The sequence below is a fragment of the Neolamprologus multifasciatus genome, chromosome 18 (assembly GCF_963576455.1).
Source record: "Neolamprologus multifasciatus chromosome 18, fNeoMul1.2, whole genome shotgun sequence".
NCBI classification, from domain to species: domain Eukaryota; kingdom Metazoa; phylum Chordata; class Actinopteri; order Cichliformes; family Cichlidae; genus Neolamprologus; species Neolamprologus multifasciatus.
In genome coordinates this window covers 21,831,312-21,856,772 of record NC_140456.1, presented here as the reverse complement: position 1 = coordinate 21,856,772, position 25,461 = coordinate 21,831,312, and the positions used below count along the sequence as shown (strand labels likewise).

General features: G+C 41.7%; 1 protein-coding gene across 2 annotated transcripts in view; it reads left to right on the top strand.

Annotated features, from left to right (window-relative positions):
- The first annotated feature begins 2,101 nt into the window (after positions 1 to 2,101).
- Positions 2,102 to 25,461, top strand: part of LOC146497872 (neurocan core protein-like) — a 57,803-nt gene continuing 34,443 nt past the window's right edge. The window contains exons 1-2 of one of the 2 annotated variants that reach the window (XM_085142163.1): positions 2,102 to 2,535; positions 15,508 to 15,587. In XM_085142163.1, coding sequence (XP_084998289.1) covers positions 15,515 to 15,587 — 73 coding nt within the window. In that variant the 5' untranslated portion in view covers positions 2,102 to 2,535; positions 15,508 to 15,514. Of the gene's footprint in view, positions 2,536 to 15,504; positions 15,588 to 25,461 lie in introns of both variants that reach the window. The other variant, XM_085142164.1, reaches the window with a different exon arrangement.

Below are 25,461 nucleotides of genomic sequence, written 5' to 3'. Positions count from 1 at the left end.
CATGACCTCATTTGTCGCAGACTGATGGCAGACTGATTCTGTCTTATTTATTGCTGTCTTGATGCACTAAAGTCACTTTGAAGATGGCGGCTGACTGTTAGTGGTTGCAGACTTGGTCTTCATCTGTGAAGCAACCATTCTAGAGGCAGCAAGATTTCAACCGTTTTGGTTATGCTGTAGCCTCCAGTCACTGTTTTACCCAGTATGAGTGTAGCAGACTGGGCACCTGTCACTCCTGCCAACCCCTTACTTATGCTTAACCTCAAGCCTTTTATTATTTCCCCCTTAATAATAAAAACCTTCATTTAGAAATGAAAAGTTGTTATCTTTGTCTAATATTTCATTCCGCGTACAGTAGTCTTGAAATTTAAAAGACAGACCAAGTAAATAAAACTGCTACTTGGACAAGATTTTAAAAATGTCTATTTCTGCTGTGAAATCTGGCAGTTTTACACTGTGGGGTGAGGAACTGTGGGTTTGACTTAGTTTGGAGACGGGCCCAAGTGTAGCTCTCATGAACTGCAGTTCTTGGGACTTTGAGTTGGCTTCATTTTTCTTTTTCCTCTTTTGTGATTTTCCCTTTTCTTTTCTTTTCTTTTCTTTTCTTAAAACTACCCCCAAACAAATAATGCAACATTTGAAAAAAAAAACCCTCATTTTCACATTTACTTGTGTTTGTTTGCTATCACATCAAACTTAGCCCAAGGCTAAAAACGGCTGTTGTTAAGTATTTATCAGTTACAGAGTCAGATATTTTCTTCAGGAACGGATGGAGCCCAAACCACAAATATTAAACTTGCATTCATTATGTGGTTGCTGGACTCTACATGAATGCTGATGCTACTCCATGTCTGCTGGCTTTGCATGTTTACTTATTATTGCAATGATCTAATATTACAATACATTCATGGTGTGTTTACTGGCGTTTGCTATCCCCAAGATGCCAGAACAAAATTTGATTTACTGTAAGTAGTTTTAAGCAGGTAGCACAAACTCACAGGTGAAATATTTAAACTCAAAAATCAAAACAGTCGTTATTTCTGCACGGTCGAACTGAAACACGCTGTTTTACACAATCCCAAAAATGCATTGTCGTATCTCCACTTTAATATGAATTTGAACAGGTCTGAGCAAACTTCAACACTATCTAGTGGCCAACAGGTGAGCCAGCTTTATTATATGAAGGTAAAAATTAACTCATATTCTTTATTACTTGCTTAATGCTCTAATTTAAGGCCTCAATTCTACGCAGATAAATCTGAAATATGAAGTTTTTGTGCGCACGCCAGCTCCGTAAATCCCCTCAGTTCTCCGAATCTTATTATAAGAATAAATGAATGAAATCAAACAGAGTGTATACAGAATTTTTTTGCAGTCATCGTGATTATCATGATTAGTGGCTCGATTAAGATTCGAAAACCAACTCCTGCCTGTATTACACAAGGGAAGATGCATAATTCAAAACCATCTTGAGCACGGAGCAACAGACTGCAGACCTACAGTATGATGAATAACAAAGAGGAGTGAACTGCTCTTCTCACTTGATCACTGTCAGGAATCAGTGTAGGAGCTGGACCTGTGGTCAGACAGCCCCAATGGCCAAGAGCTGAAATCAGCAACAAACCGCCGACTGCTGCTGGGTTTGTGCTCACCCCGTTGCAGCAGTGAGATGTTGCCAGGTTGGGAAATGCGTCTGATGCAGCCGGTTAACAGTTAACATTGCTCAGCATTAAGGTCAAACCCTGCAAACGTTAATTAAACGGACAAGAGCCCCAGCTTGTCTATAATAGGTGGCCTGGGGGTTATACGCGTAAGCACACAAGTTCTTCCATTAAATGTGTGGAAACACGAGGTGACACGAGGGTGTTGGGGTGGGTGGGGGTTAACTGATGGTCAGACTGTCACTGTGAGCTCACGGGTAAATTTAATTCGCAGACCCCGGATCAACCTCGGAGGTTTATATAGGAATCGGATTATGGTCACATAAACTACATCCCTTCTCCTCTCTCCTCTTTTCACCCCCCACTCTCTCCTCAATCCCTCCCACCCACCCACACCACCACCCTATCCCCACTCTTTGAATGGGGGCGCTGGAACCGTCTGCCCGTCACTGCTTGCCTCTTTGTTTAGACCGATTCCGCTTCTCTCCCTCGGCGTTGCTGCTGGCGAGGAGGGGGGACGGAGGGAGCACCTTGCTGTCTCTCTCTCGCTCTCTCTCTCGCTTTTTCTCTTTCTGTGTGAGTGCTCCTGCTCCGATCTGGCACAAATCGGCGTCTGACGGGATGACCGGCGCATAGGCTGCTGCTCAGTGAGGAGAGGATAATGTTGAAGGAGTGAAAAGTAAGATCCGGAGCGCTTGTGCAGACACTCGCCCTGGTCTCTGTTCTGCCTCTGCAAAGTGCTGTTTCACCCTTGTTCCGTCGTTCGCCGTCTCTGCACCCCTCGGGGAGCTTTGGAGAGCACCTGATCTGAGGCGCAAAGCTTTGCTTTCCCTAGTACTGCACCACTGAGGCGAACCTTGGTTCGGTAGACACGGTAAGAGAGAGAGAGAGAGAGAGAGAGAGAGAGAGAGAGAGAAAAGGCAAGAATACAATGTTTTTCGCTTGCATGCTTTATGAAATCAGTCATTTGGTCAGTGTGTCATGTCTCAAGTCGCCGGGTAGCCGGAGGCGGCTGAGACCGCTCTGCTGCTGGAAGATGCTTTGAAGTGTGCGTTTCTTGTCTTAAAAACGCACTTTTAGAGCAGCTAGAAGAAAAAAAACGAAAAAAAACATGGGTACATTTTTCTCACATTGCTCTAATTATATGCAAATGCAATACCAGAAAGTATTAAAGTATTTTTTTCTTGTGGACCAATCAATGCCTTCCTGTTCGATCACACCGTCAGCTTCTGAGAGGCGCTCAAATCGCACCCGTTTGGGATATCTTTAATTATTTACAGGTCAAAGCTTTTAATATTGGTCTATATTTACAACCCATGTATGTTCATGCATAAATCATCAACTCAGCGAGTAACCTCGTTAGCGTGCCCATTACATGGTTTCCTCTCAGGAGAGCTTGTCTTCATATCACGAGAACTGGTTTACACGGGCGCAAAAAACCTTCTTAAATCTTAATCTACAGATGTCAGAAAGAAAGGAAACCAAAAGGTGAAGACGCCTTCTGCCGGTGATGCAATTGTAGAAGCGCATCCGAGCTCTTGAACAGGTGTTTGTGAAATCTATTATGTAAATCAGAGGCTTTTGGTGAGCAAACAACATGTGCTGAGTGACTGCCAAAATCAGATCTCGTGGTCCATCTCCAGAGCTGTCACCTGCGCCTGACATCAAAGATCCTCCGTGGAATCTGAGTTACTAATGATCACAGGGTCTGCTTGTCAGTATGTTATCTTTACACTGAAGTACCCCGTGCCAACTTTGCTTTGCTTTGCTGAAAATATGTGAGAAGAAAAATGAAGCAACAAAAAAAAAAGTGTCGGTAAAAAGATGGATTGTCTGGTGCCAAGTAGGTGAACAGATCTTAGAAGGTTTTATATTGATGAGTGCCCACTCTGTAAACAAACACTGGCATGTACAAATCACAGTGAAGGAGGAGAACAGTTTAAGTCACCTTGACGAATGAGCTGTATTGTCTGAGAATATGAGAGCCCCTGCAGCCCAATAAAGCCCATTCTGTTTCCATTCACCGCCTCAGCCTGGAGGAGTCCAAGTCTTTTCTTCTTTTGCCTTGTTAGTGCACCCACCACCAGCTGTGTGTCAGTGCCATAAAGCAGGACGAGGTTAACTAGGCAACGACACGTTATAGTGGAGCTCAGGAAAATGTTTGCAAGAGGCTACAGAGAGGCAGAGAAGTGGTGCTTACAGGGCGAGAAGAGAAAAGTGAGGAATGAGGCAAAGAGGCTCAGCTGAAAGTTTACAGCATGCATTTTTCATCCTGTCCGGATCTGTGTGTGTGTGTGCTTGAGAGATGGTGTATGTGTGTGTGGGTCATCCATGAGCCCCGGCACGCATGCAGTAGTTGGGTGTATGTTTGCGTGTTGAAGTGTGTATGTAGATGAGTGCACTCATATGAGCAGAGGGATCAGAGAGCGGTGTTGTGAGGAAGAAAGGGGTCTGATTCTAAAATAGAGTACGAGCTCAGTTCAGCTGCCTCGCTGTCTATTTGCTGCACACTTTGCACTCATTCAGCCTCTGTATTGTTTATCGTGCATCTCTCTGTGAGGAGTCTGCAATTTAAGGAGCCACTTTGCATCAATGGAAGATGGGAAAAAAGAGGCTCGTATGCAATGCTTTTAGAGATGCTAGAGTGTGATTAATCATTGCATAAAACTTGTTCCAGCTTTATGTGAGCATTTTTTTGCTTTTTTTGTCTTGTGTATGAACATGAGCTGAGTTTCTGTAGTTTGGCTGGAGAAAATAAACAATCTGCAGAAGCATTTCAATGTTTTTCTGCAGTTTCTGTGGAGACAAAAATGAATTATTGAAACAATCACTAAGTTATTTGTAGCTGAGTGACAAATGTCGCTGTTTTTCCAGATGTTATAGAACTGCAGAGTCAATATCTTCGGGTTTCAGTGGGCAATCAATGAAACTGCTGTGTTTCTTTTTTTGTGTGTTATTTTCTGATGAAAATAATCATTAGTAAAAGCCATGCTGGTCTCAGCTCATGTGAATTTGTTTCAAGAGCCTTGCTGCTGGCATATTTGTCAGTAAAAGCCAAAGGTAATTCTCAGTCAAGGTTTGATTTTATTCTCTATGGTTAGAAAGTGCCAACTCTAATATGTCACTTAGGTGATTATGGGTTCTGTTCCCCACTAATACAGTGTTAATAGCTAACAGAATGGGACTATAGAAATGCAAATGAGCACCAGCTTTGCGCTTATAGCGGCTTAGGTATGATCAAAATAAGCTTAACTTGGAGAGAGCCACGGGCTTGTTGCTGTATGATTGTGTATCTATTAAAAGGTTCTGATTTTGTTTGGCTCAGAATGTGATGGGCAGTGTTTTAAACCTCTTTTTGATGTTTTTTAAACTGGATTTTATAAGCAACGGGCTCATCTGTGAACTAAGCTGTGAACCAAAATGGGAGCTTTAACGATCTCTTTGGGCTTTGTGGTCCGTGTGGAGCCAGGAGGGGAATAGGTTTGTGGACTAACAATGACTTTACAGTGAATGTTGTAAAAACTGTCTGTGTTTTCAGCACTGGACAGCTCCCAAATCACAGAGCTCGGGGACCTAACTGCAAACACTTGAGAAATAGTGCAAGAGAAATGAATACTCAGTGTTTTGAGGTCCTTGGATTGGGATATTGTCGAACTCCGTCACTCTGCGGAATATTGAAACCCTCTCGCAGCCTGTGCACCCAGCAGCCAAAACCCCAAGGGGGATTGGGCAAGCCAATCCATCAATCAAATTCAGTCTATAGACTGGGAGGGACTAAAGCAACCCACGAAACCAATCATTACAAGCCTAGATGGGACCACAGCTGAACAGCTTACCCACACAAAGAGAAGGGCCCTCTCTTTGTCTTTGGCCAGGGGCTCTCCTCGAAGGTCTGGTGGAAGACAAATGTTTGGTTTCACAGATGGATGAGGAGAAGGTCTTGAATGCAGCACGGAAGTTTTAACAGCCCCGCAACACAGAGATTAGAATATTTTCCACACGTTCGCTGGTTAATGCAGTTATGTTGTGATGTGTAATGTCCCCCCTGTTCAAAATATGTCCATTCAGCAATTCTTTGCTGTTATTGTTAAGTGCTGATGTGAGAATAAGCTGATGGCTCCAGACTCTCCAGGCATTTGGCACTGGTGACAAACACTTGGAGGACAATACTCTTCCCTTCTTCTTTCCTCGCCTAGTTGATATTCCACAGACTCAGCACATCATTAAAGACGAGGAATCTTCTTGGATGATGTCCCACCAGCGTGTGGGTCTATTATTCCATTTCATTTCACAGCTACTCACTTCTCTGACCACCTCTGGCTCCAGAACTGAACTGTGGTCATACACGGCGGTCTGTTTACATCATACGATCCGATGATGCAAGGCGTACACAGAGGGCGTGAATGTGTGGAGGTTCAATATACTACAGAAGGTAGCACCTGATCCTTTGTTAGCATTCTTACTCAGAGCCAACCTCGTAGGCTTCACCTTTGACCTGTGCTCTCCTTCAGACACAGCAGGCTTCAGCATGCTAACAGCCTTTCGATGCTTATATTTGACCTTTGACCTTTAAATCATTACACATTTGACTTACAAAACATTTCCATGTGTAAAGGTGCTTCTGTCTTTATGATAAAACGGAATAAAGGACTGTAACGTGAAAGGTGCTGTTTGCAGCCTATTTTAGCTCATTGTTTTGGTTTTGTGCTGGTGTTTTTATTTTGCTTTAATCTCAGCAACAAGCAGCAGAGAGATGGTGTTATTAATGGAGGATTAGCCTGATAATGGACAGAGATGGACAGAGACTGAATATCAGAAACATGAGTAAAAAGTAAAAAGTATCAAGTTAGCGCACTAGCAAATGTTACAAATAGCAAAAAATTATAAGATTTCAAGCTGAAACTATGATTCAGTAAGTTTTATTTGGTACAGCAAGTATCTAATTAGTACCAAGTACAGCAAAATGTAATTATTTAAACTTACTTACTTACTTAACTGTACAAAGCCTTGAACCACCCCTCATTTCTGTGCATTTTGCTTCCAAGCATTTAGACTTTCTCGTAGTTGTATAGAGCAATAGTTCTGCAGGCTTTCTGAAGGTCATTCATTCAGTTATTCTTTGGCTGCTTTTTCACTCCTTTTCAGTCTTTGTACGTGACCATTTTCAGAGGAGTCAAGCATAAAAAAGCACCTGACTCAAGGGATGAATCACTGTTGCTCTTACACATAGATATAGACAGACAACTTAGCAACAAACCAATTTAAGATTGTATCTTTAGGGACTATTTTTACTAGAAGCCTGTCACTAAACATGTAATTTGTTAACGTTTCTTAAGTTGAATCTACAAAAGATAACACAGGCTTGACACGGTACTTTTTGGAACAACAAAGTGATTTCCAAAGAGTTATTAGCTGAAAACTTGGCACTGTGTGCAACGTGCCCTTAAAAAAATATGAAAACTCCGCCATAGCAGATGAACAGTATTTCCAACAAAGACCTGACACAGAACCTGAGAGATGCATCTGGCTCTTCAGTTGATCCGTTTGCTGTTCACTGAAGCCTCATCAGCAATGGTCTCAATATAACATCCTTCAAGAATCCTGGAGAACTACTCCTGAAGACTACAGACAAATCTGTGTCGAAGAATAAAAGTGGTCAGACCAAGTATTTACTTCAGGCTTGTTACAATTATACAAACTCTGTTTTTGTCTTCTATGCTGTAGGTTTGCACATTTTAATAAATCAGCACAAATATTCCCCCTTTTTCTAACAAAACATAAAGAAATAAGAGGCGACTCCAGACTTTTGCACAGTACTGTAACCAGTGAAAACTATGAAATATTTCACCTAGATAGTGAGACAGTGAGATTTGTACCTACAAATCTTGAGTCTCAATCTCAATGATTTTTATTCATTGTTTCATCATTTGGCCTGAAGTCTTCTGGAATCCACAAGCAAATTCTTCTCCATTATTTACAGACTTTACAGTCACAATATTTCTCCTGTGATGTTGATATATTTTTGATGCATTTGCTTCAGAGCAGTGATTGAATCTACACAGAATCTGCTGTTTGCTGGTCTTTATTTTCCTCTGGAAGCTACCTTACAATGCTCCACTCTCACACACTTATAAATAATGCGTCTCCCTCGTATGTTAATCAAATGCATTTAAATGGACTTTTTTGTCCAACTCGCAGCTGGCTGACCAAATCTCTCTCTCTCTCTCACACATACACACCAACACACATATGGCAGTGACAGAAAGAGGCTGAGAATGAAGAGGTGGAGAGAGAAAATGAGCATATCTGAGATCATCTGCTGCAGGTCTGTCGAGTGCAGCTCCACAGCAGCTTAATAACACTACAGGAAGGTAGGAAACAGATGGATGGTATAAGAGCTGTCAATCTCTCTCAGGTACCTACAAATCACTGGCGACACATACATTAAACATCACGACAGTAAATTTCCTCTTTGGTACCTGCTGCATGTTGTCTCACTGAATAATTCACACACACAGAAAGAGTAAAGTTGTTACAGCTTGTAACCTACTTACACTTGTGCAAAGCCGAGTCCTGACCTAAGTCATTACACTTCTCTGTGTCTATCTCACTGGACTTGTGCGTCAAGGATCCTTCAGATTGATCTAAATTGCCTTTTCCCACTTTACTGGATACACATCTAGTCAGATTTTACCTCGGCCTCTCCTGAGCGTGTTATCGAGCTGTTTTAAATAACCCCCGTCCCGGCACCCAGTGAGATCAATGGTGTCAGTGTGAGAGGATGGAGTGTGTAATCTTGAATCGGAGGGACCAGCAGCTTTCCAGTGTCCTCTCTGCAGCTGAAGTCCAGGCCAGAGCTGTGAGTCATTAGCTGCTCTGAGTATAATCAGTGACCACACAGGCACACTGAGTGTGAAGGCTTTTGAATACTTGATCCAGATTTTCTTTTTCTTCCTTGTTGTTGTTTTAAATTCTTGAGTAATTAATGTTCATGCTCTCTGGTTTTATTGCCTCTTTTATGGTCCGACATCAACAATGCAATTTGGATTTTTTACTCTTTTCTCTGCAGTTACTTAGGAAAAGTTGGATTCAAGTATGCAGAGTCTCCAGGATAGACTGGCCTCAGTGTTGTTTTGTTGTTTTTTGCACAAACATTAAATGAAAAAGACTTACAGAGTTACTGAGGCAGTTTTTAGACCTTCCACCGTGGCAGTGTGTTATTGTCATAATGCTGATAAAATGACCTTCCTCTTTCGCTCTTCTCTCCTTCGTCTTTTTCCTCTCACCACTTTGTCTGTCACTCATCCGGAGCTGTTATTCCGCTCCTCACTCGGCTGCTCTCTGGAGGTAATGGTTTTGTGAGATATGATTAAAGAAGAAGGGGAGAACAGGAATCACCTTTTGCTGTCGGTTCGCAGTAGGAGACACGCGGCAGACAGTTTGACTCGTTTCTGTAAAACTGCTTCAGTTTCTGTCCTCGGGCCAATTCTTAAACTATGTTACGTTGCTAGACATTGATTGTGCTGCTTCCTCTTGTCATCTCAAGATTTTGCAGATTGCTGTAAAAAAAGGAAATAATATTAACGCCTGGATTTTACATCACTCAGAAAGGGAAAGAAGAGCTCAAACCCTGAAGGCTCAGTCAAATGTTGAGCATGAAGTGATTTTTTACTGTGAAAACAAATATGAACTTCAAATTTTTCATAACACAAACACAGAAATCTGATTGCATTAATTGGCTATACGGTGTATTATTGACAAGCTGCATGCAGCTAGCTCCCACCCTGCTGCAGTGGAAGAACAATACTTCTGTTTTGTTCTGGAGTTAGTGAGACATGTTCATACTTCTCCAGTCTTAAACGTCTATCAACTCGGTCTCATCAATGTGAAGATAGATTATTAAAAATATACAAAGCTATGAAACTAATCTTTATGTTACTATAATCAGAAATCAAACTGAGTTATTTCATGAAACATGTTACATTTGTTATTTGCTCGTGAAACAGAAGGCAGACTTTTTGTACGGTACCCTTATTTTCTCATGCTAAATGATGGCTATTATTATAGTAAAGTACATGATGTTGCCATCAGACATATTTTGGAGTTTTACAGTTTTACAAAAGTCAGCTGGAAACATGAGAAAGTCTTCTGGAGACATAATTTCACCGAACTCAGTGTTCAGTGATTATAGTCCAACTATCTGTTACATCAGCTCATAAAATGACTTTGTTTTTCCATTCTCTGTCAAGATGATCCAACACTGCTGTAATAATGTTGATGTCTGGGCTCTGGGGAGGCTAATCCATGACTGATAGTTTTTCACCGTGTGTTTTTCTATCCAGCTCTGCTTTTCCTGCTTTGGCAGTGTGTTTGGGATCATTGTCAAGCTGACAAATTAAGACGTTGCCATTCAGACACTTTGCAGATGTTACTGCATGATGGATCAAAATCTGAACATACTTTTCTAATTCCCTCAAGTTTGACAAGATTCCCAACAACCACTGGCTGAAATACAGCCCGAAACCAAGACAGAGCCTCCACCATGTGGTACAGATGGCTGTAGACACATACTGGTGGACCTCTGTCCTCTTCTCTCCTGCACATATTGACAAAAGATTATATCAAAACCTTCAGTTTTTAATTCTTCAGTCCTGTTGCCACTGATTTTCAGACCAGTTCATATGTAATTTGGCATTTTCTCCCTGTTTCCTTTCCTAATGAAGGAACCCATGATAGCCAATCCTCCACTGAGAGCATTTGTCATGAGGCTTCAGTGAAAGGTAGATCAACTGAAGGCCGAGATACTTCTGTCAGGTCCTGTTCAGGTCTTTGCTGGCTTTTGTCCTATTTTTCAAAGTTATAACCCTTAGTTGAAAATTCCAGTTTTCTTTTGTCCCACAGTTGCCAAGTTTTTGATTATTGGCTCTTTGAGAATCACCTTTTTTATCCTTTTTATCAAACTGCATCATCTATCTTAAGACTTTTTTTTGTAGATTTAACCAAAAATTCCTTGAGATAATATCTTCTTTATGCACAAATAAGTCAGTATTAAGTAGTTTAACAAAGAAAGAAAACAAACAAATAAATTCCTCTGAAAATGGTCGGGTACAAGGACTGGACTGAAAATGAGTGAAAGACCTTTTTAGAAAGCACAGAGAACTTTTGCTCAAATATGACAGACACTCTGGCTGCCTGGAATCATAATATAAAAAATAAGGGCTTGCTCAAGACTCTTTTGCAAAGTACTGCACTTTGTGCAATTCATGATGTGGCGCACATGTTCAAGACAGTCACGCTGGTCCCAACCTGGCCTGATTAAGTAAACCTTTGGAGCATATGAAACATGTAGCATGACAGAGGTGCGGCAGGCGTAAAGTTGCCATGTTGCGCTTGCAAACATTTATATGTAACTGCAGCGGGAGCTGATATTTTCCTGCTTTTTTAACAACCAAGTGTCCTACCAACTGAAAACCTGAAGGAAATTTGGGACGGGGGGAAGGGGCCCTTCCTGCCTGCATCATGATGATCATGAGTGCAGTCAGCAGACTCACATGATGTAGGTCTGCCAGGCTCGCCTTTTAGCTCCCTTTGCATCTCTGTCACTCCCCTCGCCGGCTCTTACAATGCTCTGAGAATGCATCCTATTCAGACAACATCGGGAAAATGTGTCAGCTGGACATCCACATTGAAATCCACTGAAGCATTTTAGAGTCTTCTGGCTCTTTTCTCCTCAAGACACAACTGTGCCTGTTAAAGAAAAAAGGGGCAATTTAGAGGGAGGCGCTCACAACATCTGATGTCTCATCCTTAACAAAAGGTGGTACTGGTTAGCATTCGCTGCTGTGATTGGATGACCGGTTCACTGTATGTTGTAAATCCCCTCTGGTAACACTTTGAATGGCTGCTGTCTATAGGCATACAGTGTTGTGTGTCATGTAGCACCCATACAGACTGAGCTCTGTATTCTGCTGGTGTGGGTAGTGACTGTTGGGCCCCTGCCAGTCCCAGGCCCTCAGATACAGCGCTCTCCAATGCTCTCCGTTTTCAAGTCTGGGCAATCTCCTCAGTGTCACGACCCTCTCCAAGCCTTTAGAAATCTCTTGTCACCCACCCAGCCAGCTCAACCAATGGTTCAGGCCTTAAACATGCAGAGAGCCCAACGGCTCGACCCCAATCTGTCACAGCCCGTCACGAGGGCCTAACCCACCTTTAGAGATGGGATGCCTCAAAGTGTGTGGCGCTGCGGGGTCTGTGCTTCTTTTCAGTCGTCCAAAATGGAAATGGTTGCCCACTATTAAAAATTGCACACTCAATAGTTGTTTAATGACAGCTTAGTTTGGCAGGTGTCACTGAGTCCAAGAGGAAGGTTTTCTTTCCAAGACCTACACGCTCCGGTTTTATACATTTGAAGGTTTCACTCAGCTTTTCTCATGGTCAGGACACAGCGCAGCCATTATTCCTGTAATTTATTAAGGCCTGAACTGGTGTTACACAATCTTCTTTCTAAGCATGAGGGATGCTGTTGGCATGGGTTGCTGTTACCGTGGTAAATGCAAAAAAAGCCTTTTGATTTCTTGGATAAATAATTTACTTTAACTGAAATCAAGATGTGTTGGACAAATTTCTCAAAACAATTTCACTTTCTTCAAAGAGTCTGCTAGGAAACCTCAGTTAAAGGTGTTGGTGTAGTCAAGAATGTTTAAAGAGACAGCTTTGTCCACAAGTGAATTAATAATTTAGATTTACCCGTGCTGTTTAACCCGTCATAAAATATGTATATATTTTAAAAACATAGAGTTGCTGTGTTTTCTTCAAACTGCACGCACTTCTCTTCATTTCCATTTCATACCACATAGCTCCATCTCAGACATCTCACCATTGAGCTGAGAAGCCTCGGGCACCAAGCCAAATCCTCTGGCAAAGTCAGCAGCTCTTTTCCGATGTGTGGTAGGATTTCCTGAATGTTGTGCAGTAGGACTGCACCACAATCGCCTTTTTACTGCAGTAGTAAATGTTCACCCAGTCTAACAGCAGCTTTTGGAGCGATGCCATTGGGTTGTCAGAGAATTCAGTCCAGTTTTCTACATTAGATTTCTCTCTTACTGTGTCTGGTACATCAAACCAGACTCACAATATTCAAAGCCTTAACTTTTGCATCAAATCTGTTTGTATGTGTCAAACAGGAAGTTGACGCTCAGGTGGAAGAGAAGCTCCTGGGCAAAAAATGTAAGTTGCTGTTGGCAAAAGCATTTAGTGAAGGTATCAAATAATGCATCCATAGTGCCTAGGAGAGGAAGGGTTCAAAGGTCTCCTTGTCTCATCGATTGAAAGCAGTTTACAGGCTCTCGCACACAATAGTGTTTCTTAGGTCATTGTCTAGACAACACGTGGATGCAAGCTCTAGTGAAGTGTGTTTGTAATGCAGTATTACTTTTTTGTTATAAATAAAATCGATCACCTAAGGTTTTGTTTTCAGCGATTCAGTGTTCAAGGCTGAAGTTTTTTTACGTTGCCACTGGTAAGCTGAAAATGGAAAGGAGTGAATAAAGGATCAGAAATTTGTGCATTTAGAAACATTGTGAAGGTCAGCATTAGTTTTTCTGGCAGTACTATTTGATGCTGCTCCTTGTCGGGGCTCCACAGGTTTGGTTACCTTAACTTATGGATGTATGTACAATACTGTGCAAAAATCTTAAAGAAAGAACGGAAAATCTGAAAATCTTTCTTTATATTTTGCTTCCAAAGAGTCAGACTTCTAGTTTTTTAACATGCTTTTGAGCAAAAGCACACCAGGCATTCTGAAGGTCTAGAAAAATCTTTTTTGGACATTGCCTTTCTGACTTAGTCCGGTCCTTGTACCTGACCATTTCCAAAGGAATGGGGTTTTATTTGTTTGTTTTATGATCTTTCAAGCATATAAAAGCACCTAATTCATGATTTTTTCCCATTTATGTAGTCGAATCTATGAAAAATATCAAAGATAACACAGTTTGACAGACAAAAATATGTTCACACCAACTAGGTGTTTTGAAGAAACGGGACAATGGGTGAACAATAGATGAAGTGATATGCTTTAAAAAGCTATCTACAGCACATGAACATATCTGAAAGTCATGTCCTTACAGAATAGGGGGAAAAAATCCAGCAGAGACCTGACACAGGACCTGAGAGATGGATCTACTATTCACTGAAGCCTCATGAGAAATGGACTCAGTGGGATGTCCTTCAAGACGCCTGGAGAACTCTTCCCGAAGAAAACTTAGAGACATTAGAAGAAAGCTTGCCTGGAAGAGTTGAGCCTGTGTTGAAGAATAAAGGCAGTTAGACCAAATATTTAATAACAGCTTGTTACTCTGTTTTTGATGTACGTGTTTCTATTTCCACTGCACTCATTTCCTGTTTTCTAGCAAAATAAATGAGGGATGACTCAAGACATTTGCACAGTACTGTACTTGTATTGGAGAGTGAATGAACAGGATGCTGCGAGTAATTTCCTATTTGCTGTGTTGAAATGGCACAAAAGCTTTAGATTTTACATACTAGATATGCAGCCCTCTTTTGCCACAGTATTACTAATTTCACTTGGTCTGCTTAGATTTGAAGAAGGTTTTATAAACACCGTCACCTGGTTTTTTATCAGGCGCACAATAGGAAACGCAAACCTTCACTTCCTCAAACAATGAAAATGACCAAAGTGTTTCACCTCATAAAAATCATATTCTAATATTTTAGGACTTTTATTCAAAGTGCTTTAAAATTTGCCTCATTTCCTGCTTCACACACTCACACTTACATGCTGGTAGCAGCGACCTGCCATACAAGGCATTACCGCTGGGCACAATTTGTGGTTGAGTGCAGCAGTAAATTGGACCCCTTCAGGGCTGTTATTTTTCTACAGCCTGAAGGGGTTGAGAAATCAAATTTTAACCAGCTTACTTTTACTTTTCTCTAGTATATAAATATCTTTCTTCATTCTATTGACCACAGGCTCTGAAAGCATTAGAGCTTTAGAGTTTCAAGATGATAGAGAGCTCTAATAAGATCTAATTCAGTACAATTTCAACTATAAAAAAGGTGGCACGTGAAAATTTCCTTTGGTGGTTTTGATCAGAATTACATTTTAATGCCAGCAGTCTGGGAATCCCACTGTTTATTGCTTGATGACTTTGTTTCTGGAGATGGGGGGATATTTCCTAGTGTATTTCTGGTGTTGTCAGAGGTGTTGCCTGAGGCTGAGACTTCCTCTTCTGTCCACTAATCATTGCTTATGTATGCAAATAGTTATTTAAAAGCTAATGGGTTAATTTGGCAAATGCTTTCCCTCTTTAATGCGCTACTCAAATGGCTTACTAGGATGGTGTCAAAGTCTGCTCAGAGGTGATTGGTTAATAGCACTTAAACTACAAGTGGAATCCAAAATGTTTCCTGTATCCATAATACAGGAACATTCTGCAAACATATTAATATGCAAATATGAGTTTTTAGAAATTAAATGTCATGTACAGCATCAGGGAAAGATGTAATGTCTGACTCGACCAGCTTTGTCTTTGCTTTTGTATACATAAAGAAAATACTGGACGCAGATATATGCACAACTCTGTCATTTTTTTATGATCAAAATCATATTAGAGTCAAATAATGAGGAGACTCTAATAGTTGTGTCAAAAATCTGTAGCTAAAGTGAAACGGAGCAACTAAAAGACTTTTGCACCAAGGGTAAAACCTGAAGTTTCAGTTGTACAAACACACTAACTTTCAAAACATTTTTACCTCCGATTCAGAGTGATCTTCACTCCCATATCATCACTCTCTCTCACTACTTTCCCTCCTCCTCCTCTCTCAGCAGGTCTAGGATGGGGCTCGCTCTGTGTGCAGCTGGGCGGCAGATCCTCTTTCCTCTGATGCTGCTGCTCTCTTTAAGCTTGGGTGAGTTCTCTGTCTCCTTCCTGCACATTCTGCTCTGCAGAAACGAATCACCACAACAACACAAATAATAATAACAATAACAACAGACAAAGTCGACATACAGTTGGGGATAGAGATACCAGAGATAACAGGAAAGAACAAAGGGAGGTGGAGTAATCGTAGCAGAATAGAAAAGAGCCAACAACACACACACACACACACACACACACACACACACACACACACACACCTACACACACACACGCACACACATGTATATAGACCTTGACCTAGACAGGTCTGTAATAATTTGACTGTTTTAAGTGAGACCTGACATGTTGGGGATGTTTGCAGACATGCTCAGAGGGACTGAGCTGGAACCGCTCCAAGCCCATTTATGCAAGTTTAGCCGACCATCTGTTTCATTACAACTATGCATAAAATTCACAATTACAGAACAAAAGAGAAATCATCCCCGAGCTGCAGCTCTCTATTGGATAGTATCACAGGTTTCAGGTCCCACACGCAGCCAGCTGACTGCCCGTACTAAAGATAAGTTTCTCTCTTTAATTACTTTCACTGCAATTGGCATGCACGGCAGTGGTCAGCCTGGATTTTCATTAAAACGAAAACCTGCATTGCACATTTCCAGAATCAGAGCACTACTTTACTAGTCACTGCGCTCAGACAACATACAGTTTTATCTCGCCACATTCAAGTGTTTTGTCTGTTTTTGTTGCACAACGAAGAGTTAAAAATAAACCTGAAAGATATTCCAAGAGTTAAAATGAAACAACAGGATTTGAGCCTGTGATTTTTTTCAGAATTGAAGGGAGCAGATAATATTTTATCATCTTTGAGTTCATCACCATAAAGTCATCCTTGTGCATATAACAGAGTGTGGGCTAAACAAGATTTAAAACTGGGAAACAGAGAGAGCTATATTAAGGTTATATAAACTGTATAAATTGTAAACAGTGTACATAGTTTATAGTAAAAACTTCACCTCAGTTGTAATGTTTTATTTCAGCAGATCAGCAACAGATACACATGGTCACATTATGAGTTGATGAAAATCACAAGCAAATGCCAAAAAACTACCTTTGGCTAGTGCAAAGTGCTTTGTTAAATACAGATTTCGTCAACGCACCTCTGCAAGGTTTAACTGCTTGCATAACACTGGAACAGCCTGTGATTATTATATACCAGCCTAATGATGGATTTCTCTATAAAGGAATAGTTGCACACTTTGGGGAAAGCATGTTGTTGGAGCATTAGATAACAGCGTGGTTTGGCTTAGTGTGAAGGCTGAAAACAAAGCACGCCAGGATGTAACTTTCCCCCTGATGTTGAACACATTTTAAAGATTTAGTGTTGATACAGACAAAACTTTTTGTTTTGTTACACTTGGACTTAGCACAGCTTGCTGTTTCCTGCAGTTTCCAATCTTTGAAGTTAACCTGTAGCTTCACACTGTGCAGACATGTGAAAGATGATGGGGCTGGTGAAACTAAATTCAAGTGCAATATGACAAACTTTTATGATATTTGGCAATTAAATACTCCAAGAAAAGTTCACATAATTTGTGAACAATATCAAGGCGCTAAACCCAGACATTTCCCAACTGACCTCAGCGTATTGGGCACACTAGGTTTAAATTTTGGCTCATAGCATTTCCATTTGAGCTATTCCAGTAAAACAGAGCGAGGAAAAAATAAAATACAATACAGTGAGCATGCATTACTTTAATCTCTTTGATTCTGGTGTGATAGGCTCAGACTTAGGCTGTTGACCAGATTGTGTTTTTGTACAACTGATTAGCATGAAATACAATCTTTCATTTGTAGCATGCAACATTTCAGGTGTGATTTTATGCTGTTTTGTCTACATAATGAAGGGTTTGCTTGAAATTACTAAAAATTAAATCTTTGGAAGCTGAGCACTCATTTTTTAATTGATGAATTAGCAGTCACATTTCCGGGACTGCCCTTTTCAGATTTAAGTGTATTTGTGGGAGTTTTTTTATTTTTAGAAAGCATCCCTGGTGCTGACAGACCAGCTCTGACCTGGTGGGAAATGTACAAGGGACCTCTGGAGGGCTGTCAAGACAGCTGACAGCACCCATGTTGATTCTCAAATGTTGGCAGCCGAACCTTTAGATCCTGCAGGTTACAGAGTGAGTCCAGTGGGGATTTTGCTCGACCTTGGACCCCGGGCTCTTCTCTGTGGTGCGGTGTGGCTCACTGGCCCGCAGTAGTGGCTGCTGCCATTGGGGAGTGCCACTGACAGGAAGAATCAGCTTAACTAAAATAATGTGCCCGTCAAAGTAACATCCACATGGATGTCACGACCTAAGGCCTCTGGAGCATTGCAGTGTAACAAGATGAGGAGTTCAATTAACTCCTGTCTGTGGTTTTAATGCACAGATAAACCTACAGTACCTGGTGATATGCTGCAGCTGGAATGTGCTCTGATTGGTATCCTACACACATGTGACTCTTAAGTGGTAACTGAAAGCAACATAAATAAATTAATAAATAAATAAATAAATTACACTTCACACTTAGAGCTTTAAAGTCCACAATAGTTGGAACAATATTGACCAAGAAGAAAAATTAATTTTTGGAACTATAGATGGGTCTGTTCATGACAGAGAGCATCCTTTCATGTCACTTCCAGCTCTTTGCCTGGGGTTTTCTTTTCTCCCCTCCCATCACCTCCAGGCTACGAGGTACACTTCCTCCATTCAGTTTGTTGGATTAACTATTTCCCTTCATCCCTCTCTCATTCCTGCTCTGCCTCTTGTTTGAGCTCTCATTCTTTTCCCTCGTATTTGTGATTCTGTGATTACATCTGATTGGGGGGAAGGCAGCGGGGGCGTCCTCTGCGCGGAGTTTCTCTCAGGGGGTTCAGTCTGTGAAAGCCGTCCAATCTAAATGCAGATAGAAATATCTTTCTGGGATTCTGTTCCTCTGTGTGCACTATTCCAAATAAAGCAGTTTTTTTCTTTTTCATACGTGTGCTCTTTTTATGCCCCTGATTATTTTCTATTGTACTTGACTAACTGTGAAAATTTTAATGGTGAGCGAACAGAAAAGGCTTATGAACAAACAATGAAATACAAATAGGTAAGCAGCAGTTTATTTTTTTTTAACTATATTAAAATATACCAAAAATAAATAAATGAATATACTGAGGGTCCTTCTGGAGACTTTAGATGTATCCTAAAATCTTCACTAGTGGTGGATGGACAATGCTCAGTCATCAAGGCAAGTGTTGGCTATCATTATAATTTATCTACATAGGTTCAACCCTCTATAAATATATAGATATAATACAATAACAGAAGGCTGGGATGTTACAGTAAGGTGCATAGTGTGGCAAAAAATGTCAGACGAATGTAGGAAATAGTCATATCTGTACAGGTGATGGTGTTGTCATGGTTACATTAAACCTGTATGTCATGGCAACCAGACTGAGTTAGTTGCTGATATCAATCTGCAGAACTCAATATTTTGTGCACAGAAAGTGGCATTGCTTCTTCTCCAGAATTTTTTTTTGAATTCTGATTAAAGGAGTTTGAGTGAAGAATAGCCTCATAAAAATAATATTATTGTAATAACTAATACTTATTGATTTATCTTAATTCCATCCTGTAACTTCGCTGGAACAATAAAACATGTGAGTGTGAAACAACTAATGCCATATCGCATTAGTCAGTTTGGTTTTATAAATTTCAATACAGCCTAAACCTCCTGTGTACATGCAACTTTTTATGCGTATAATGACCAAAATCAACCAGAAGACATCATTCATGTATGTACAGTAGTGTGCAAAAGTCTTGAGCCAACCATCATCTCTTTATATTTTGCTGGGAACATGGGAACTAGATAGAGTGGTTTATTGAAACATGTGCAGACATACATGGAAATACAGTATATGAGGCAAAAACAGAGTTTCCGCAATTCTAATGAGCATCAAAGTCAGTAATTGGTAAGAACACCTTTATTCTTCAGCACAGCCTGAACTCTCTTAGACAGCTTTCTGTTAATTTCATTGTTGGCAAAGATTTATACCAAAATGTTCAAATTTGGATTCCCTCCACCAAACCTCTCTCCCAACTTCCTCTGTAGGTGACCAAAAATTCAAATCACTCCATAAGACCTGCTGACCTGTTGCTAATTTTTCAGAACATGGTACATGGCATTTGGCATTCCTCAGCCTTTTCTCTCTGTTTCCCTTAATTAAGAATGGCTTCTTGACAGCCAACCTTCCACTGAGACCATTTCTGATGAGCCTTCAGTGAACAGTAGATGGATCAGATGCATTTCTCAGGTTCTGTGTCAGGTCTTTGCTGGACTTTTTCCTAGGACATGAGTTTGAGATGCTATTCATCTGCTTTAGGTCTGTTACTTCTTTTGTCCTCCATGTGTTCATTTCCCCCCAATTTTTCGGACACACTGTACAGAATGCTGAGATTTGCCACGTTTTAGCTAAACAGCTCTTTGTGAACCACTTTGTTGGTGTAAAAACTATTTTATGTCTGCCACGCTTTGTTATGGCTGACATTTTTCAAAGATTCAGCTAAATAAATTTGAACAAATGATGTGTTTTCATGACAGGCTATCTATCTATCTGTAGGTTTCATTCGAATGGAGCCTTAGCTTGACGCTCCGCTTAGTCCCTCTTTCCATATCCAAAAAACAAAACAACAGTCCTTGATAGTTTCTCAATATTTACTTCAAAAGTCCAAACAGGTACACAGCAACAGAATTCCAAATTATAAAAACTTATAAAGCTCAATTCAAAATGGATGAAGAGAGATTGCGAGGTCAAAAAACCATGTGGCTCCACTCTCCTCTCGCCCAACTTCCTGTTTTTTCTGCACTATCAAAATAAAAGCGTACATTTCAAATTAAACTGCATGTAGGCTTCTACATTACCGGCCCCTAATTGTTATCAATGTCTTTGAAACAATTACTCCAAAATCTTTAACTTAAATGAAAAGATCTATGGCTACATTACTTAACTGAACTTCAACTATCTTAAAGTTGAAAGTAGATCACTACTCTCCTCAGTGACAACAATACCTACGAAGCCTTAAAGCGAGACCCCACAAGCAGCTACAAAAAGAAAGTTATAGCTTGCCTTCAAGACTTGGAAAAGGACAAAATCATTGACCGCCTTACTTATCACCGCCTTTACCCAGGGGATGCCATACCCTGCATTTACGGACTTCCAAAAATCCACAAGGAAGCTGTCCCACTCAGACCCATAGTCAGTAGCATAAACTCAGCCACTTATAACATTGCAAAACACCTTGCTACCATCCTTGCTCCTCTCGTGGGGAACACCCCACACCACATCAAGAACTCCACCGACTTCACTGACAAGGTCCAGAAACTTACCCTGGATCCAGATGAAACCATAGTGTCCTTTGATGTAGTCTCTCTCTTCACTTGCATACCCACCACGGAGGCAGTGGAGACTGTCAGAAAACGACTACAAGAAGACAGCTCCTTGGAGGACAGGACCAACTTCACACCCGATCAGATTTGCACACTGTTAGACCTCTGCCTCACCACTACATATTTCAAATACAACGAAGGCTATTACAGACAAAAACATGGCTGTGCTATGGGCTCCCCCGTGTCACCTATTGTAGCCAACCTTTACATGGAGGAAGTGGAAAGGAAGGCTCTTGGCTCTTTCAAAGGAAGAGTACCCAGCCACTGGTACAGATATGTAGACGACACCTGGGTCAAAATCAAGACACAAGAAGTGGAATCCTTCACTGCGCACATCAACGCTGTGGATAAAAACATCAAGTTCACCAGGGAAGACACGAAGGATGACTGTTTGCCTTTCCTGGACTGCGCTGTGCACATTGAAGAGAATGGCAACCTCAACATCGAAGTTTACCGGAAGCCCACACACACGGACCAGTACCTCCTGTTTGACTCCCATCACCCTCTGGAACACAAACTTGGAGTAATTAGGACCCTACACCACCGGGCAGAACATGTTCCCTCTAAGCCTGAAGGGAAAAAGAAGGAACACACACATGTAAAGGAAGCACTCAAAACGTGCGGCTATCCTAAATGGGCGTTTATAAAGTCAGCAAAGAGGCACAGAAAAGAAGATCAGACACCAGCGAGGGAGGATAAGAAGGACAGGCGCAACAACATTGTCATCCCCTATGTAGCCGGTGTATCAGAGAAACTCAGGAGGGTTTTCTCCAAGCATGACATCCCGGTGTACTTCAGACCCAGCAACACACTCAGACAAAAACTGGTTCACCCGAAAGACAAAACGCCAAAACACAGACTTAACAATGTGGTGTATGCCGTACAGTGCAGCGAGGAATGCCCAGACCTCTACATTGGAGAGACCAAACAGCCACTTCACAAGCGCATGGCACAACACAGAAGAGCGACCTCCACAGGACAAGATTCAGCTGTCCATCTGCATCTTAAGGATAAAGGACACTCTTTCGAGGATGCCAATGTTCACATTTTGGACAGAGAGGACAGATGGTTTGAAAGAGGAGTGAAAGAAGCCATCTATGTCCACTGTGAGCGACCATCTTTGAACAGAGGCGGTGGTTTACGACACCAACTCTCTGCCATCTATAATCCAGTTTTGAGATCCCTTCCCAGACGCCTTAAGGCCCACTCACACCCTGGGCCATCTGACCTCAGGAATTCGCATGATAAGGTGGGGCCAGGTTTCACAATGAACTTACCCGAAACTCTGGCTGATTGGGACCCACACCCAGTTCCACACCTTGGCTCAGGCGATTAGAGGATCATCAGGGGGTCCTTTTGTCCCTCTGTGGGGGGACACTCCCACTAGGGTTATATCTGGGACTCTCCACCATTTGACCTTAGAACTGAAGAAGCCTCTCGGATGAGAGGTGAAACGTCTTCAAGTAACTTAAAGAAGTCCAGACGCTTTTCTTTGCAAGCTCCTTTGACAACTATCTTAAAGAAATCTTCTTTCACTTTCCTCCCCTCAGAGGAAACTAGTTCTTGACTTTCGAAGAGTGCATCAATTATCTTCGGCTTCTTGCAAAAGGCACAGCTTTGTAACTGGTCGACAAAGCTCATTGGTCTTGGTCTTTACTTTCACATGACGCACCAGACCTTTCTGGTCTGGAAAGATCTCTACGATTCTTCCTAGTGGCCATGAATTTCTGGGTGCTGTGTCATCTACGATCAGCACAACATCACCAACATGGAAATTTCTCTTAGGTGTAGTCCATCGTTGACGCTCTTGGAGTTGCATGAGGTATTCCTTGCACCAGCGTTTCCAAAAAATGTCTGCAAGATATTGGATTTGTCTCCACCTGCGATTTACATACTGGGCATCCTTGTTGAAGATTCCTGGGGGTAATTCTGGCTTAACCTTCAGCAACAGGAGATGGTTGGGTGTTAAAGCCTCTAGGTCATTGGGATCTGAAGATTCCTTTGTAATAGGCCTGCTGTTTATGATAGCCTCAGCTTCACACAGCAAGGTGTGCAGACCTTCTTCATCCAACAGTTGTTCTTTTACTGTGACGTTCAAAATTTTTCTCACTGAGCGGATGAGTCTCTCCCAGCTTCCTCCATGGTGAGATCCTGCTGGTGGATTAAAATGCCATTGGATGCCCCTTTGCTGCAATGATTTTATGATCATACTGGAGTTCCATTCTTTAATGGCTTTCTTTAACTCACTGTTAGCTGATCGGAAGTTGGTTCCATTATCCGAGTACATCTCTTTAACTTGTCCTCTTCTGGCAAGGAATCTTCTGATGGCGTTGAGACACGCATCAGTGTCAAGTGAAGATGCAACCTCCAGATGTACAGCTCGTGTGGTAAGACATGTGAAAATGACACCATATCTCTTTATTTGACTTCTTCCCCTTTTTACCAGGAATGGACCAAAGTAGTCAACACCTACTTTGGTGAACGGAGGGTCATCAGGCAGGATCCTGCATTTTGGTAAATCTGCCATTATTTGTTTGCCAGTACTTCCATGTAGCCTTTTACAGGTGACACATTTTGACAAGAACCTTCTAATGGCTCCATTTGCTCCAGGGATCCAAAATTTTTGACGCAGATGAGCCAACATGTGATTCCGTCCGGCGTGAGCTGTAACATCATGGGTATGTCTTAACACAAGCTGTGTGATATGTGACTCCTTTGGCAAGATGACTTGCTGCTTAGCATCATCTGGCATCGCTGCTCGACTCAACCTTCCTCCAACTCTTAGGACTCCATCTTGCAGTACTGGAGTCAACTTGTAGAGAGAGCTATTTTTCTTCACCCTTTGATGTTCTTTCAGCATTACCAAGTCCTGTTCAAAACTTTGCTTCTGACAGTACTTCACAATTTCCATTTCTGCTTCAGACAAATCATCACAGGTTAGATTTTTTCCCTTGAAAGCTTTCTTGAATTGGCTCATCCTGATTTCCTCACTCATTGTGCTTGCTTCCTTTCTCTTTGCTATTAATTCCTTAAGCAAACTCTTCAGTTTCATGAACCAGGCTACAGCACGCTTTAGCTTTGTCCAGGATGAGTAGTGATTCATCAGCTGGTCTACTGAGTCTTTGAGCCCTTGCATCTGAATGACATGTGTCTGAGCTTCTCTTTTGACCTCTAAGTCATCAAAATCCAGCATTCTGGGATCTGGATTCTTGGGCCACTGATCTTCTGAGCAGAATAGGAAACTTGGTCCCGAAAGCCAGTCACCACATTTTAAGAATGCTGCAACAGTCTGTCCTCTAGAGACATGATCTGCTGGATTCAAAGTGGTATTGACATATCTCCACTGCCGAATGTGAGAATGGCTCAAGATTACTGAGATCCTATTAGAAACAAAGGTCTTGAATCTTGTGCCTTCACTATTCAAGTACTTTAGCACAGCCGTGCTATCTGTCCAAAAAACAGATTCATGCAGTTCTACTTCTAGTTCCTTCTTTAGAAGTTTATCCATCTTCACTGCAACTGTTGCAGCAATCAATTCCATTCGTGGGATGGTTGGACACTTCAAAGGTGCAACCCTTGCCTTTGCCATTACCAAGGTGGACTGAGTCTCGCCACTTGCATTGCGCAGCAACAGGTAGCTTGCTGTTCCATAAGCGTCTTCGCTTGCGTCAGCAAAATGATGCAGCTGCGCAAAGACTGGTGCACCAAAATGCTTTGACTTGATGCTCCTGTCAACTCCAAAGTTGTCAAGCCTTTGCAAATCTGCAACCCACTTATTCCAGCTCTTAATGACATCCCCTGGTAGGGATTCATCCCAGCCGTATTTCCTCCGACATAAATCGTGCAAGATTTTTTTTGCACCAATGCTCTTTCCATCGGCAAATTACTCTCGTCCAGATTCAGAACTTTAAATCCTTGTGCTCTTTCTTCATCAGGAATTGAGTTGAGCAACTTTCTGCTGTTGCTTGACCATTTTGTTAGTCGAAATCCGCCTTTGGCCAACATGTTCCTCAAGTCAGAACACAGGTTGATTGCTGCGTCTTCCTCTGCAATTGACTTAAGACAGTCGTCCACATAAAAGTTTTTCTTGACTGTCCTTGGAGCTTCTTGACCAAATTCCCTTTCGAAATCAGTAGCACATTTCTGAAGTGCAAAAGATGCAACACTTGGCGAAGAGGTGGCACCAAAGATGTGGACCAACATTTTGTGTTCTGCAAGCTTCTCCTTGTAATTCCCATCAGACCACCAAAGAAACCTGAGGAGATCTGTATCTTCCTTGCTGACTCTGACTTGGTGGAACATGGCCTCCACGTCAGCCATTACTGCCACAGTCTCCTGTCGAAACCTCAGGAGGACTCCCACCAGTGAGCTTGTCAAATCCGGTCCCTGCAAGAGATGCTGGTTCAGCGATGTTCCTTGAAAGCTTG